General features: G+C 38.6%; 1 protein-coding gene across 1 annotated transcript in view; it reads left to right on the top strand.

Moving 5' to 3' along the window:
• Positions 1-2,908, top strand: part of ACOT12 (acyl-CoA thioesterase 12) — a 47,733-nt gene extending 44,825 nt beyond the window's left edge. Inside the window, exons 13-15 of the mRNA XM_004455904.4 lie at positions 210-338; positions 1,902-2,028; positions 2,222-2,908. Of these exons, the coding sequence (XP_004455961.2) occupies positions 210-338; positions 1,902-2,028; positions 2,222-2,371 (406 nt within the window). The 3' untranslated portion in view covers positions 2,372-2,908. The remainder of the gene's footprint in view (positions 1-209; positions 339-1,901; positions 2,029-2,221) is intronic.
• Positions 2,909-13,240: the final 10,332 nt, after the last annotated feature.

Below are 13,240 nucleotides of genomic sequence, written 5' to 3'. Positions count from 1 at the left end.
TCACCTGCAAAGTCATTTCTTCTGACCAAAGAGCTCATTCTAAAGGCACTCTTTGAGCAGTGATGCTAGCTGTGGGGAGTATGATTAAGTGAGCAGAAGGGGTGAATGCAAACATTGAAAATGAAATTGTACAAGTAAACAAGAGAAGTGAATGCCTTACTCTAGAGGATAGAAAAGTGCAGCCTTTTTTCACTGCTTTATTCATATAGGTCCTGTGAAGTCATAGACTATGTGAGTGAAAATAATCAGATATATTACATTACCTGTCCTGCAGTGAATGCTGAGAAGCCCAAAGACTTTGTAGTACTTGTATCACGAAGAAAGCCTCTCAAAGATGGGTGAGTATAAGTAGTTCAAATGTTATGGCAATGTTTTATAGTATAGATCAGAAATAAGTAGTAAATATGAAAATAAAGAAGTCAGTCAACATTTCTGGTTTTGAATTTTTTTCTAGATGAACTTTTAGCTATCATTAAAATAATTAATAATCTTCTACTGACTCAGAAAGCAATAGGAAACTATTGCTGTATCAGATGTAAATATGATAATTAGCAAATCTTTAGAACATTTATTTATCAATCAAAATGCAGTAGAGGCCAAATAAAACCCTAGGAACTGATTTAAAATCCAAAAGATAATGTTGCCTAACTTAGGTAACTACCAACATGCTGAAGGGGAAGTAGGTAATATCTGTGCAAAGCAGTTTTGAAATTTAGGATTTTCAACCTGGAGAAGATGCAGAAGATAATAATCGGCTTTTCTAATCTTTATTTGATACCAAATAATAATTTCTAAGGCTGTATTAATGTTTGTGTTGCTGACACAAGTGACTGGAATCTTTTGTAACACAAGGCAAGGAGATAGAAAACATGAGAGAAAAGAGACATGGAAGTTGAATCTAGGAAATCAATGTTTAGTGAGAGTGCTAGAATGATAAAACAGATAAAAGAAGAAATTTCACATGAGCTAAAGAAAAAACTTAAAAGGAAAGGTTCCAATAAGAAATGAACAAGAAAATGAAAAGATACACCTGAACAGTTCCTGATAAAATTAATAAAATTTAGTAATAGAAGACAGTCTTATGGAAGAAAGATAGCTTTGAGTTGTGTTTTAGGTTTAGGAGCTGCCAGAGGCACTTTTTACATTACTAAAGTGGGGAAGCAAGCAAGCCAGATGCTATCTCAAATTTCTAAAAATATATTGAAGTTAGGTAGAATGTGAATCAAAGGACCCAGAAGAAAGAAAGGGAGGGAGGGAGGGAGGAAAGAAAAGAGGGAAGAAAGGAGGAAGGGAGGGAGGGAGGAGGGCCTCCAGTATTTGTTGGGTAAAACTCAAATTTTTCACAGTACAAACTAATATTTGTAAAATGATATGTAAATTTATATACATATATGTGCATTTCCTTGCATAAATGTTATTAAATACACTTTTCAAAAGGTCTAGAGGAATACACAAACATTGTTAAAAGTGGTCAGCTCTTAGGTCAGGGTAGGATTGGAGCTAGGGTGGACTAAAGGAGGACTTTTATTTTCTACCTTATAGGTTTCTGGATTGTTTGAAGGTATTTTTCAGTTATTTTTGTAATTAAGAAAAAGGGAGTGGATTATAACACTTTTAGGCACAATCAAACTTCAGTTTTGGAATTGACTCCATTTTGTGGAGTTATGCAAAGGATAAGTCTTTTGAGGCAGAAAACACCCGTGGCCCTTATTATTATTTCCCACACTTGACTGTAGCCATAGAGAATATTTTCTAGTATGGACCACTGATGTACATGAACTAGGTCTTCAGAGTTTCACTTGTGCCTATTTAAACTAATTGCATTTATTAGAGTAATTGATTTTCTAACAAATATTTTCTATTTCCCGTAAGAACCTAGAATATTTTCTATTATCTTTCAGTAACACGTATACAGTGGCAGTGAAGTCAGTTGTTCTGCCATCAATCCCACCTTCCCCTCAGTACATCAGAAGTGAAATCATATGTGCGGGATTTCTGATCCATGCTATTGACAGCAGTTCATGTACAGTAAGTTTGATGAAATCATTGCAGGTTAATTTACTCCTGCAGATACACAGAAATCTCTTAATGTACCCACATTCCCTAATCAATTGTAATTCTGGGATTTGTTTCCACACCAGTGCAATTCAGATCCCTGTTTGAAAAGGCTCCAAGCCAATAAGACTGTAAATTAAAATATTGTATTTTCTTTTTGAAACAGGTATCTTACTTTAACCAGATTTCTTCTAGCATCCTTCCTTACTTTGCCGGAAATATTGGTGGCTGGTCAAAATCGATTGAAGAAACAGCAGCCTCTTGTATACAATTCATGGAGAATGCTACTGATGATAGATTTACAAGCACGTTTTAAATGGTTGACTTTCAATGATCTATGTATTGATTTCTCACTTTTAATTCTAATCACACTTACCCCTGACACCTGGCAAGCCTTGGGCTCACTAAATGATTTAATAGCAGCCTATGCAAAATGCAGTTAGGAAGAGGTTAAAAAACAAAATTCATCTCCAGTCAAATACCAGTGATTTCGATGAGTATTAAAAGAGCTTTAAAATTCTGTTTAGATCACTGGGCCTCTGTTTCCTTCCAGAGGCACTGGCAGTAATACAATTGTCTGTATGCAATATTGTGTTTTCTGTAAATCGACACTAATCTGACTAAAATTATCATAAACATTTTCACATTACAGGGTTCTGTTTGAAATTTGTGTTTTATAACCTCTAAAATAATGACTTGTTACAAGTTGAATAGGTGATTAATAATCGGGCATTGTTCCACGTGTAGCAGGTATCTGTACGTCAGAAGCATCTGACAAGATGTATTACATGTTTCAGAGGTTTAAATTAGGAAGACATTAAAATATAATAAAAGGCAATCAATTTTAATAATAGGACCTACTTTACTAGTGTCATTTAACATATATTCAAGGTGGCTGACCAATTTAGTATCTATTGCTATATATACGCACACAAAGTACCTGCAAAATGTGATATTGCAGGGAAAGAGAATATTAACTGAGCTCTTCTTTCATAACCATTACATTAGCACTTTATTCCTTCGACTTCAACATTCATTACTCTACTCCGCCTGTGGTTTGACTTACCTCATAAGGCAAACCTGAATATATCAAGTTAACCTCCTCTGTAGGACAACCTTTAAAAGTTGAAGGCCTTCTCTTTAGAGTTTAGGGCATTTAAGAGGTTAGATACATTCTGTTAGTTTGCCAAATTGCTACAACTATTCTGCCTGGCACCCCTCCCTTTACACTCACACAGTCTAAGCCTGCTTATATTACTTTTATTTTTCTGTGTCAGCAGATTTACACTTATATGAACTTTGGACTATGTTTCAATTTTATGCATTTTACATTTGTATACAGTAAGAGTATATATGTAGATTAAAATGATTACGCATTACATTCCAGAAATTAAAAAGGATTTTGAGGGTTGTTTTTTTTTAAGGTAAAAATGAAGTATAGGGGTTACATTACAGAAAAATTTTGTTGACTAGATTTTCAGACCTCTCCTTCAATGGAGACACTTCCAAATAAAGTCTGTCTAGCCTAGTTCTTCAGATTCATATTTTTGAAGCTTTGTCCTGAGCAGTAACAGAAACAATATGAAGCTGAAGGAGTAGCATAGCTTTAGCTGGATGTCTTTTAGACATAACTGCATTGCCCATTCTAATTTATGACACCAGCACAGTATACACCTACATTGCTCAACATGGTAACCACTAGTCACATAGGCTATTTAAATTAACTAAAAGTAAATAAAATTTGAAATTCAGTTCTTCTGTCACACTAGTCCCATTTCGAGTGTTCATTAGTCACATGCGATTAGTGGCTACAGTGTTGGGCAGTGCAAATATAGAACATTTCAGTCATCCCAGAAAATTCTGTGAGATAGTGCTGGTGTATTCAGTTTGTCCCAGTCTTAAAATACAGACAGAAATGTCGTTTTCCCATATTCACCTATCTCTGTATCAAACAATGCCTTTCGCCCTTTCTAAAAGATTTTGTTTTTATGCCTCTGAACAAAGACCAGGCTCATCTACCTGGCTCGCTCTTGGATCATGGGTCATGGCCTAAGGTGAAATGCTCACTTTCAGGACTACTGGACTTTAGAGACATTAAAAGGGTTCAGCAGAGGAAAAGATAGTATTCATTCAGGCTCTACTTAGGGCAGCTCAAAAAATGTGAAACCTCTGGCCTAAAAATTGCCCACAATTGACGAAGGTGCTCCAGGTTGTAAAATGCAGCAGCAGCCCTTATGTTCACATTCCTTTTTTTCATGGGAATGTGTCTCGTCATTCTTTTCGTTCACTCAATAAATATTTAGCAAAAGCCCACTTTGTGCTAAATGCTTCTAGGCACTGTGGGTTCAGCAGGGAACAGAAGTGTGCCAGTTACATGTAAATAAATTAAATGAATAATGTAGATTAGAAGTGTTGTATGGAAATATAAAGCAGGGTAAAGGAGATGATGGGTGCTGGGAGAGGGTGGAGATGAGCTTCACTGAATGACATTTGAGCGAAGACCTAGGCTAGACAGACTGTATTTGCAAGCGTCTCCATTGAAGGAGAAGTCTGAAAATGTAGCCAACAGATTTTCAGGTTTTTGAGGGAGAGGGCCATGGGGATCCCTGAATGTAGGAAGGAATAGCCAGGGCAAAGCTCTTGATGTGGGAGTGTTGCTGGCACATTTTAGAAAAAGCAGGGAAGCTGGAAAGACTACAGTAGACTAAGAGATAAAGAAAGAGCAAATGAGAGAGCCCTTCCCTTGCTTTCTGTGGTGACCCGGCTTGAGCAAACACTATTGCTCCAAGGGTAAGAATCTAAGCTGTTTATTGGTTGTCACCCTCATTCCCCTGGAGTCTAAGGACAGAAGACATAGAAAAAGGTAGTCATGCTAAATTTTTCCCTTTGGAGTGTCAGAGTATCCTTAAGGGACACTTAAGATTTCATGCCTTTCTCGATGGTAAGGGTTTTTTAAGTGCTTGTAACAGAATTGAAAACTTTTTGATTAAGAAAGTAATTTCATTCCTATTCATTCTTCCTAGTTCTAATGCAACAAAGTTGATAATATACATACAATTTTTAAAATATTTTTTTAAAAGAAGGAATCTAGAAAAAAATGTGAAAATTGATCAAAATATAGTTATCTTTGTACTCAAACACCTTAGGAAATGAGGAACAATTTTCATAAAAATAGAAAGAAACCAGGATACTTGTATATATATGGTCACATGGTTTTGTTCATATTTCTCATTGCATATCTCAGAGATAACCTTGAAAAATTTTGTCAGTATATTTATAGGGGTAATTTTGAAAATATATGTTGAAAAAGTATATTTAAAGTCATAAGTTTTGTGGTTTAGAATAAATTATTTAAATATGAACTTTCATGTGTGTTCATGATTTACTTCACCCATTTGACAGTAATGTATCTTCTGAGTGTTCTTCACATTCCTGCTGAGTATACCAGAATTTAAGACTTATCCATCTCTTGATTCTGAGCAATTTCTGTAGCTAGTCCTATAAGCAACTAAATAGGTCAAGGTGACAACATCTTGGGGATACAGTGTTTGCTGCTTGCTTGAAACACACTGAGTCCCACATTTCTCACTTCTCAGCTGTGACACAAACCCACTACATGTGCAAACATCTGTCTAGGCCCACCTTATCTCCCCTGGGGGACCCAGAGGCAAAGGGAAGTGACACAAATAAGTTGATACTATTGCTGTGCCATGAGTAATAAATTCTTTTGTCTCTGAACCAGGAGTTTCATGTCTCTTCTCAATATCCTTGAAACAGTAACATGCTAATTGATTAGCTTACTAGAAATCTAAAACCCTTCATGGTTCTTCACAGTAACTCACCTCCAGATTCAAAAGTCAAAGAAATATTAGATTAAAAGTGCCTTTCTCATTTTATTACTACAAATATGAAGTATCATGTAAAAATCTACACCCCTGATGCTATCTTTCACTTGCACACTTTGTAATGAAACCTTTTTAGGGACATTAAAAATAGACTACAAACAAATGTTTCTCTCAATCCACATTGTTATTCTGGATGGTAAAATCACCTGAGTGTCCACATCCTGTCAGAAACAAAAGTCTACATTCATTTCTCTCCATCGCAGTCTTCATTTTTACCCCCTAGTCTAAGCCACTATCTTCTCTCACTGCAATAGCTTCCTAGCTTTTCTCTTGTGTATTAATTTTGTACTCCAATTTATTCTCCACAGAGTATCCAGAATAATACTTTTAGAAATGTTTGTCAGATCATGTCCCTTCCCTGTTTAACACTTACCAATGAAGAGAATAGGCAACTCTATGCAGACTGAAAATAGATTGGTGATTGCCTAGGGTGTGTGGGGGATGTGTGGGGAGAGAGGTGGGAATGTGGAGTAATTAATAATGAGCACGGTATTTCTTTTGGGGGTAATAAAAATTCTCAAAACTGAAATATGGTGATGGTTGTCCAATGTAAATATGTTTTAAAAACATTTAATTGTACACACTTTAAATAGTGAATTATATTTATGTAAATTGTGTCTCAATAAAGCTATTTTTTTTAAAAAGTGAAAGCCCTTCCCAAATGGCAGAGTATAGACCTCTAAAAATCTGTCCTCAATAAAAGCAACAGGGAAGTGGACTTGGCCCAGTGGTTAGGGCGTCCATCTACCACATGGGAGGTCCGCGGTTCAAACCCCAGGCCTCCTTGACCTGTGTGGAACTGGCCCATGCGCAGCGCTGATGCGCACAAGGAGTGCAATGCCACTCGGGTGTCTCCGCATAGGGGAGCCCCATGTGCAAGGAGTGCGCCCCGTAAGGAGAGTCACCCAGCACGAAAGAAAGTTAAGCCTGCACAGGAATGGCGCCACATGCACGGAAAGTTGACACAAGATGACGCGACAAAAGGAAACACAGATTCCCGTGCCACTGACAACAACAGAAGTGGACAAAGAAGAACACGCAGCAAATAGACACAGAGAACAGACAACTGGGGGGGTGGGGAAAGGGGAGAGATATTAAAAAAAAGACCAATAAAATTGACAAACCTTTAAAGAAAATAAAATACAATAAAATAAAAGCAACAAGAACACTGCCAAAAATTGCAAAAATCAACTCTTTTAGGACTCTGAAAATTAACCAAAAGCTCTAACAATCCAAGGAGCACTTATTCAAGAAAAATTTCTCAATGTTGGTAATAATGCTAGCTTTGTGGCATTTTAATGTGCCCTATTCCCAACACCCTTTCCCCAGCTTCCCATTAGCTTCAAAAACTATAAGGCTCACAACCATGGTGACTGTGCATAACAGCAGCTTAGCAGCCACTAGAGGAGACAAAATGGGTTTGAGCTTCCCCAAATGATCCAGTACAGAAAACTGTCATGATTTTCCCTGTCTTTCAGCTTCCTGGAAAAACCTCTTTCTCTGGGTTTCTCTTTATTTCATTTGACTAAGAGCTCACTGAATACAAACATCCCTATCCCCAGATCATTTGTGAACAACAATCAGTTGCAATTATTTAACCTAACAACTAACTGGGGCAGTGTATACCAATGGGAGCAATACAGAGGCTAGCCAAAAAAACTCCAAAGGAAAGGCAGGAGAATAAGAAGTCCATAAAGGACTTTAAAAACCTCTAACATAATCCTGGGGATCTAGAAGGTCATGTGCATGTACAGACTATACATACACCCAGGAAAGAGCTGATAAGGCCTTAATCTGTCAACTCTGGCTGATATTAAGATTCTGTGTAAGTAGGAAGTGAAGGCTAAGGCAGAGTAATCAACTGCTAGTGTATTGATGGTGAGCCTCAACACTTAGACAGAACCTCTCAGCACAGGTTGGGAGACTGTGGTTGGTGAAATGGCCCCCAAAAGATGTCTACATTACATCATGTGGTAAAAAAGCATTTTGCTGATGTGATTAAATTAAAGATCTTGAGTTGGGGAGAGCACCCTGGTGGTTTGCATACTATTGTGACCAAGCTAAATGCCACTGAATTGTTCAGTTTAATATAGTTAACTTTATGTTCTGTGAATTTTACCTCAATAAAGTTTTTTAAAAATCACTTGCATTTCTACAAACAATAAACTATCCAAAATGAAACTAAGAAAACAACGTCATGTACAGTCACATTAAGAAAAATAAAATACTTAAGAATAAATTTAACAAAAGTACAAAACTCATACACTTAAAACCATAATACACTGTTGTTAGAAATTAAAGACCCAAATAAATGGAAAAACTTCCCATGTTCATGGATCAGGAGACTCGATATTGTGAAAATGGCAAACTCCCCAATCTACAGTTTCAACATAATCCTTATCAAAATCCAAGCTGGATGGAAACGGACTTTGGCCCAGTGGTTAGGGCGTCCTTCTACCACATGGGAGGCCCGCGGTTCAAGCCCCGGGCCTCCTTGACCCGTGTGGAGCTGGCCCATGCGCAGTGCTGATGCGCGCAAGGAGTGCCACGCCACGCAGGGTGTCCCCCGCGTAGGGGAGCCCCACGCGCAAGGAGTGCACCCATAAGGAGAGCCGCCCAGCGCGAAGGAGGGAGCAGCCTGCCCAGGAATGGCGCCGCCCACACTTCCCGTGCCGCTGTCGACAACAGAAGCGGACAAAGAAACAAGAAACAAGACGCAGCAAAAAGACACAGAAAACAGACAACCAGGGGAGGGGAGGGGAAATAAATAAATAAAAATAAATCTTTAAAAAAAAAAAAAAAATCCAAGCTGGCATTTTCTTGCAGAATGGAGAGGTGATCCTAAGATTCATATGAAAATGGAAGAGGCCTAGAATAGCCAAAACAGTATTGAAAAAGAAAGACAAAATTGGAGGCTCATACATCCTGATTTCAAAACTTACTTCAAGAAACTGTGGTATTGGTACAAGGATAGATGTATAGATCAATAATGAATAGAAGGTTTAGAAATAAACTCTGATTTTTATGGTGAATTGATTTAAAAAAATGTTTCAGCACAATTAAATGGGAAATAATTGTTTGAAATCTTCAATAAATGGTGATGGGACTACCAGATATGATCATTTTGTTGTAGGTTGAATTATATAGCCCTCTTTAGAGGGCTTAATCTTAATCTTAATCCACATCACTGTGGGTGTGAACCCATTGTAATAGGACCTTTTTAAAGTGTGGTTTTGTTAAATCCAGGGTGGTTCTTAATCTGGATTACTGGAAGCCTTATAAGAAGAAGGGCACAGGGAGAGTCCAGAAGAGAAAGGAGAGGAGGTAACTATGCTTGCAGCCAGAATCAGAATTTTATCATCTGCTGGGACAAAGCAAATCTTTTGGACTTTTCCTATCCTCAAAACCTTGAGCCCATAAATTCCTGTTGTTTAAGCCCAAACCAGGTTGTGGTGTTTGTGACTGATGCTCAGGCAAACTAAGATACATGCTAATTAATTGATTTGGATCCCTATCATAAAATATATAAAAAGTAACTAAAAATAAATTATCAACCTAAATGTAAGAGCTAAAATTATAAAAGCCTTATAAGAAAACATAAGTGAATACCTCATGACCTTAGGTTAGACAATGTTTTCTTAGATATGACACTAAAAGCACAAGCAAAAAAGAAATAAAGATATGTTGGACTTCATCAAAACTAAACTTTTGTGCTTCAAAGAACACCATCAAGAAAGTGAAAAGACAATCCACACAAAGGGAGAAAATATTTGTATTTTCATGTATCTGATAAGGGACTTGTGACCAGAACACATAAAGAACTCTTAGAAGTCAACAATAAAAAGACAATCCAATTTTAAAATGAGCAAAGGATTTGAATTAGAAGATTTGCAAATGTCCAATGAGGTCATGAAAAGATGCTTAACATCATTAACCATTAGGGAAATGCATATCAAACCACAGTAAGATTCTAGGGTCATCCACTAGAATGGTTAAAATTAGAAAGAACAATAACAAGGGCTGACAAAGACTGGAGATATTGGAACTATCATACATTTCTGTAAAATGATGCAGCCACATTGGAAAACCGTTTGGCAGTTCCTCAAAGTGTTAAACATAAAATTACTATATGGCCAACCAATCCAACTTCTGGGTATATTTCCAAGAGAAATGAAAACATCTGTCCCCATGAAAACTTGTACATGAATGTTCATCTCAATAATACTCATAATAGCTAAAAAGTGGAATCAACCCAAATGCCCACCAAGTGATGAATGGAAAACAAAATGCCACATATCCAGATAATGTAAATTTGGCAATAAAAAAAATGAAGGGGAAGGAGACTTGGCTCAATGGTTGGAGTGTCCACCTGCCACATGGGAGGTCCATTGTTCAAACCCAGGGCCTCCTTGACCCATGTGGAACGGGCCCACGCGCAGTGCTGATGTGCGCAAGGAGTGCCGTGCCACGCATGGGTGTCCCCTGCGTAGGGGAGCCCCCCACACAAGAAGCACGCCCCATAAGGAGAGCTGCCCAGCATGAAAGAAAGTTCAGCCTGCCCAGGAGTGGTGCCACACTTGCAGAGAGCTGGTGCAGTGGGATGACGCAACAAAAGAGACACAGAATCCCGGTGCCGCTGACAAGAATGGGAGTGGACACAGAGAAACACACAGCAAATGGACAGACAACTGGGGTGGGGAGGGGGCGGAGAGAAAGAAATAAAAATGAAAAAAAGAGAGTGAAGTACTGATACATACTACATGATGGATGAACCTTGAAAACATTGTTAAATGAAGGCATCATAAACAAATTGCCATATATCGCATGATTCCATTTATATGAAATAGCCAGAATAAGCAAATGCATAAAGACAGACAGTAGATTAGTGGTTGCCAGAAGCTGGGGCAGAGGGCAATGGGGAGTGACTACTAATGCATATGAGGTTTCTTTTGGAGCTGATAGAGTATTCTGGAGTTAGTGACAAAGGTTGTGCAATTTTATGAATATACTAAAAACCACTGAGTTGTACATTTGAAATGGGTGAATTTTATGGTATTAAACTACATCCTAATAAAGCAGTTAAAAACTTTCCAATAGTTTCCTAAATTGCTCAATATGTCTTGTCCCTGCCTCCTCTTTAACCTCATGTATCCAACAAATATCTATTGTGAGTCTATGTGCTGAGCACTGTGTTAGGGATCTGGGATATAGCCACAAACAAAACATACAAAATCCCTTTCCCATGGAGTTTTTATTCTAGCAGGGAGACAGGCAGTAAGTGATAGATATAATAAGCTAATCAATACATTAGGTGATGCTAACAGAAAAACATAAAGCAAGGAAAGGATCAGGAGTGCTAGCAGTAGGATGAGGGAGCAGGTTCAATTTTAAATAGGAAGGTTAGAATAGGTCTTATGAGTCCCTTCCTCATTTTGCTTCAACCACACTGATCTTTCTATCCCTCAAATAAGGCAAGCTCATTCCTTCTTTAGGGGCTTTGCACCATTCCAGCTCCTTATCATGATCTTTCCCATTATCTTCACATGGCTAGTTCCTTCTCTTCATGCAGATTTCAGCCTAAAAGTACCCCCCTCAGAAGCCTTCCCTTGATTAGCCAATCTAAAGTAGCTATCCAGCCATTTGCATCATCTTCTCTATTAATTCCCTTCATATCACTTAACTGTTCAATGCACTCATTCATTCAACAAATCAGAGTACTGCTTACAGGTTAAGCACTCCTGGGGATATAGGAATGCACTTCATGGAACCTATAATCTGGTAGAGAGGGGAATAACAAATAAATACCTAGGGTTAGGTAGTGATACAAATTATGGCAAAAATTAAGAGTAAGAGAACAGAAAGTTATTGGGGTAGGGGAGGAAGGAGTTGCTATTTCCTAAAAGGTTGGTCACAGAAATACTGTTGTGCTTATAGTAATGCAGTATACCCAAAGGAAGTAAGGGAAAGCTGGCTATGGGGGGCCAAGAGAAGAAGCAATGTGAGATTCAAGCTTAGTTACTAGGAACAAGTTTTACTGAAAGAAATGGGGACAAGGGAAGCTAGTCCTATTTTTTTTGCCCCTAGGAGGGAAATGATGAAATAGCCTCAAGTCATATTGAGTTTTTTTTTTTTTTAAAGATTTATTTTTATTTAATTTCCCTCCCCTCCCCCGGTTGTCTGTTTTCTGTGTCTTTTTGCTGCGTCTTGTTTCTTGTTTCTTTGTCCGCTTCTGTTGTCGACAGCGGCACGGGAAGTGTGGGCGGCGCCATTCCTGGGCAGGCTGCTCCCTCCTTCGCGCTGGGCGGCTCTCCTTATGGGTGCACTCCTTGCGCGTGGGGCTCCCCTACGCGGGGGACACCCTGCGTGGCGCGGCACTCCTTGCGCGCATCAGCACTGCGCATGGGCCAGCTCCACACGGGTCAAGGAGGCCCGGGGCTTGAACCGCGGGCCTCCCATGTGGTAGACGGACGCCCTAACCACTGGGCCAAAGTCCGTTTCCCCATATTGAGTTTTATGTGTCAGTGGAACATCCAAATAGGAATGTCCAGCAGACAAGTGAGAACGTGGTACTGAAACCTGGGTTACTGAGGTTAGATGTACATTTGTCGTCCACAGAAAAGTGAAAGAAAAACTTCCTAAGGAAAAAGATAAACATGTATGAAATTTCCTAAGGAAAGACTGAATGAAGGAAGGAAAAAGCACTAAGGACTGTGTCCTAGGGGATTTGTATTCGTTTCCTAGGACTTCTGTATCAAAGTAACACAAACAAGATGACTTACAACAAAAAGAAATTCATTCTCACTGTTCTGAAGGCTAAAAGCCCAAAACCAAGGTGTCAGCAGGGCCATGCTCCCTCTGAACCTGTAGGGGAGAAGCCCACTCCTAGCCTCTTGATTCTGGCCTTTGCCTGCAAAGCTCGGCATTCCTTGGCTTGCAGAGGCATCACTGCAATTGCTGTCTTCACATGGCTTTCCTCCATGTCTGTCCTCTTAAGGACACCAGACATACTGGATTAGGGATCACCCTGATTCAGCATGGCCTCATCTCAACTTAAATACATCTGCAAAGACCCTTTTATCAAATAAGGTCACATTCACAGGTACTGGGAATTAAGATGTCAGCATATCATTTTGTGAGACACAATCCAACCCATAACAGGATTTGATAAAATATTTAAAATTTTAACTATCCCTCTTACCTATAATTTAACTATCCTATTTATCTCTATTCTACCTTTCACCCCCTAATGAAGGTGCCCTTTTCTTTCTTATTCACTGCCA

This window comes from Dasypus novemcinctus, chromosome 2 (assembly GCF_030445035.2).
Source record: "Dasypus novemcinctus isolate mDasNov1 chromosome 2, mDasNov1.1.hap2, whole genome shotgun sequence".
NCBI classification, from domain to species: domain Eukaryota; kingdom Metazoa; phylum Chordata; class Mammalia; order Cingulata; family Dasypodidae; genus Dasypus; species Dasypus novemcinctus.
This window is presented reverse-complemented; position numbering and strand designations above follow the sequence as displayed.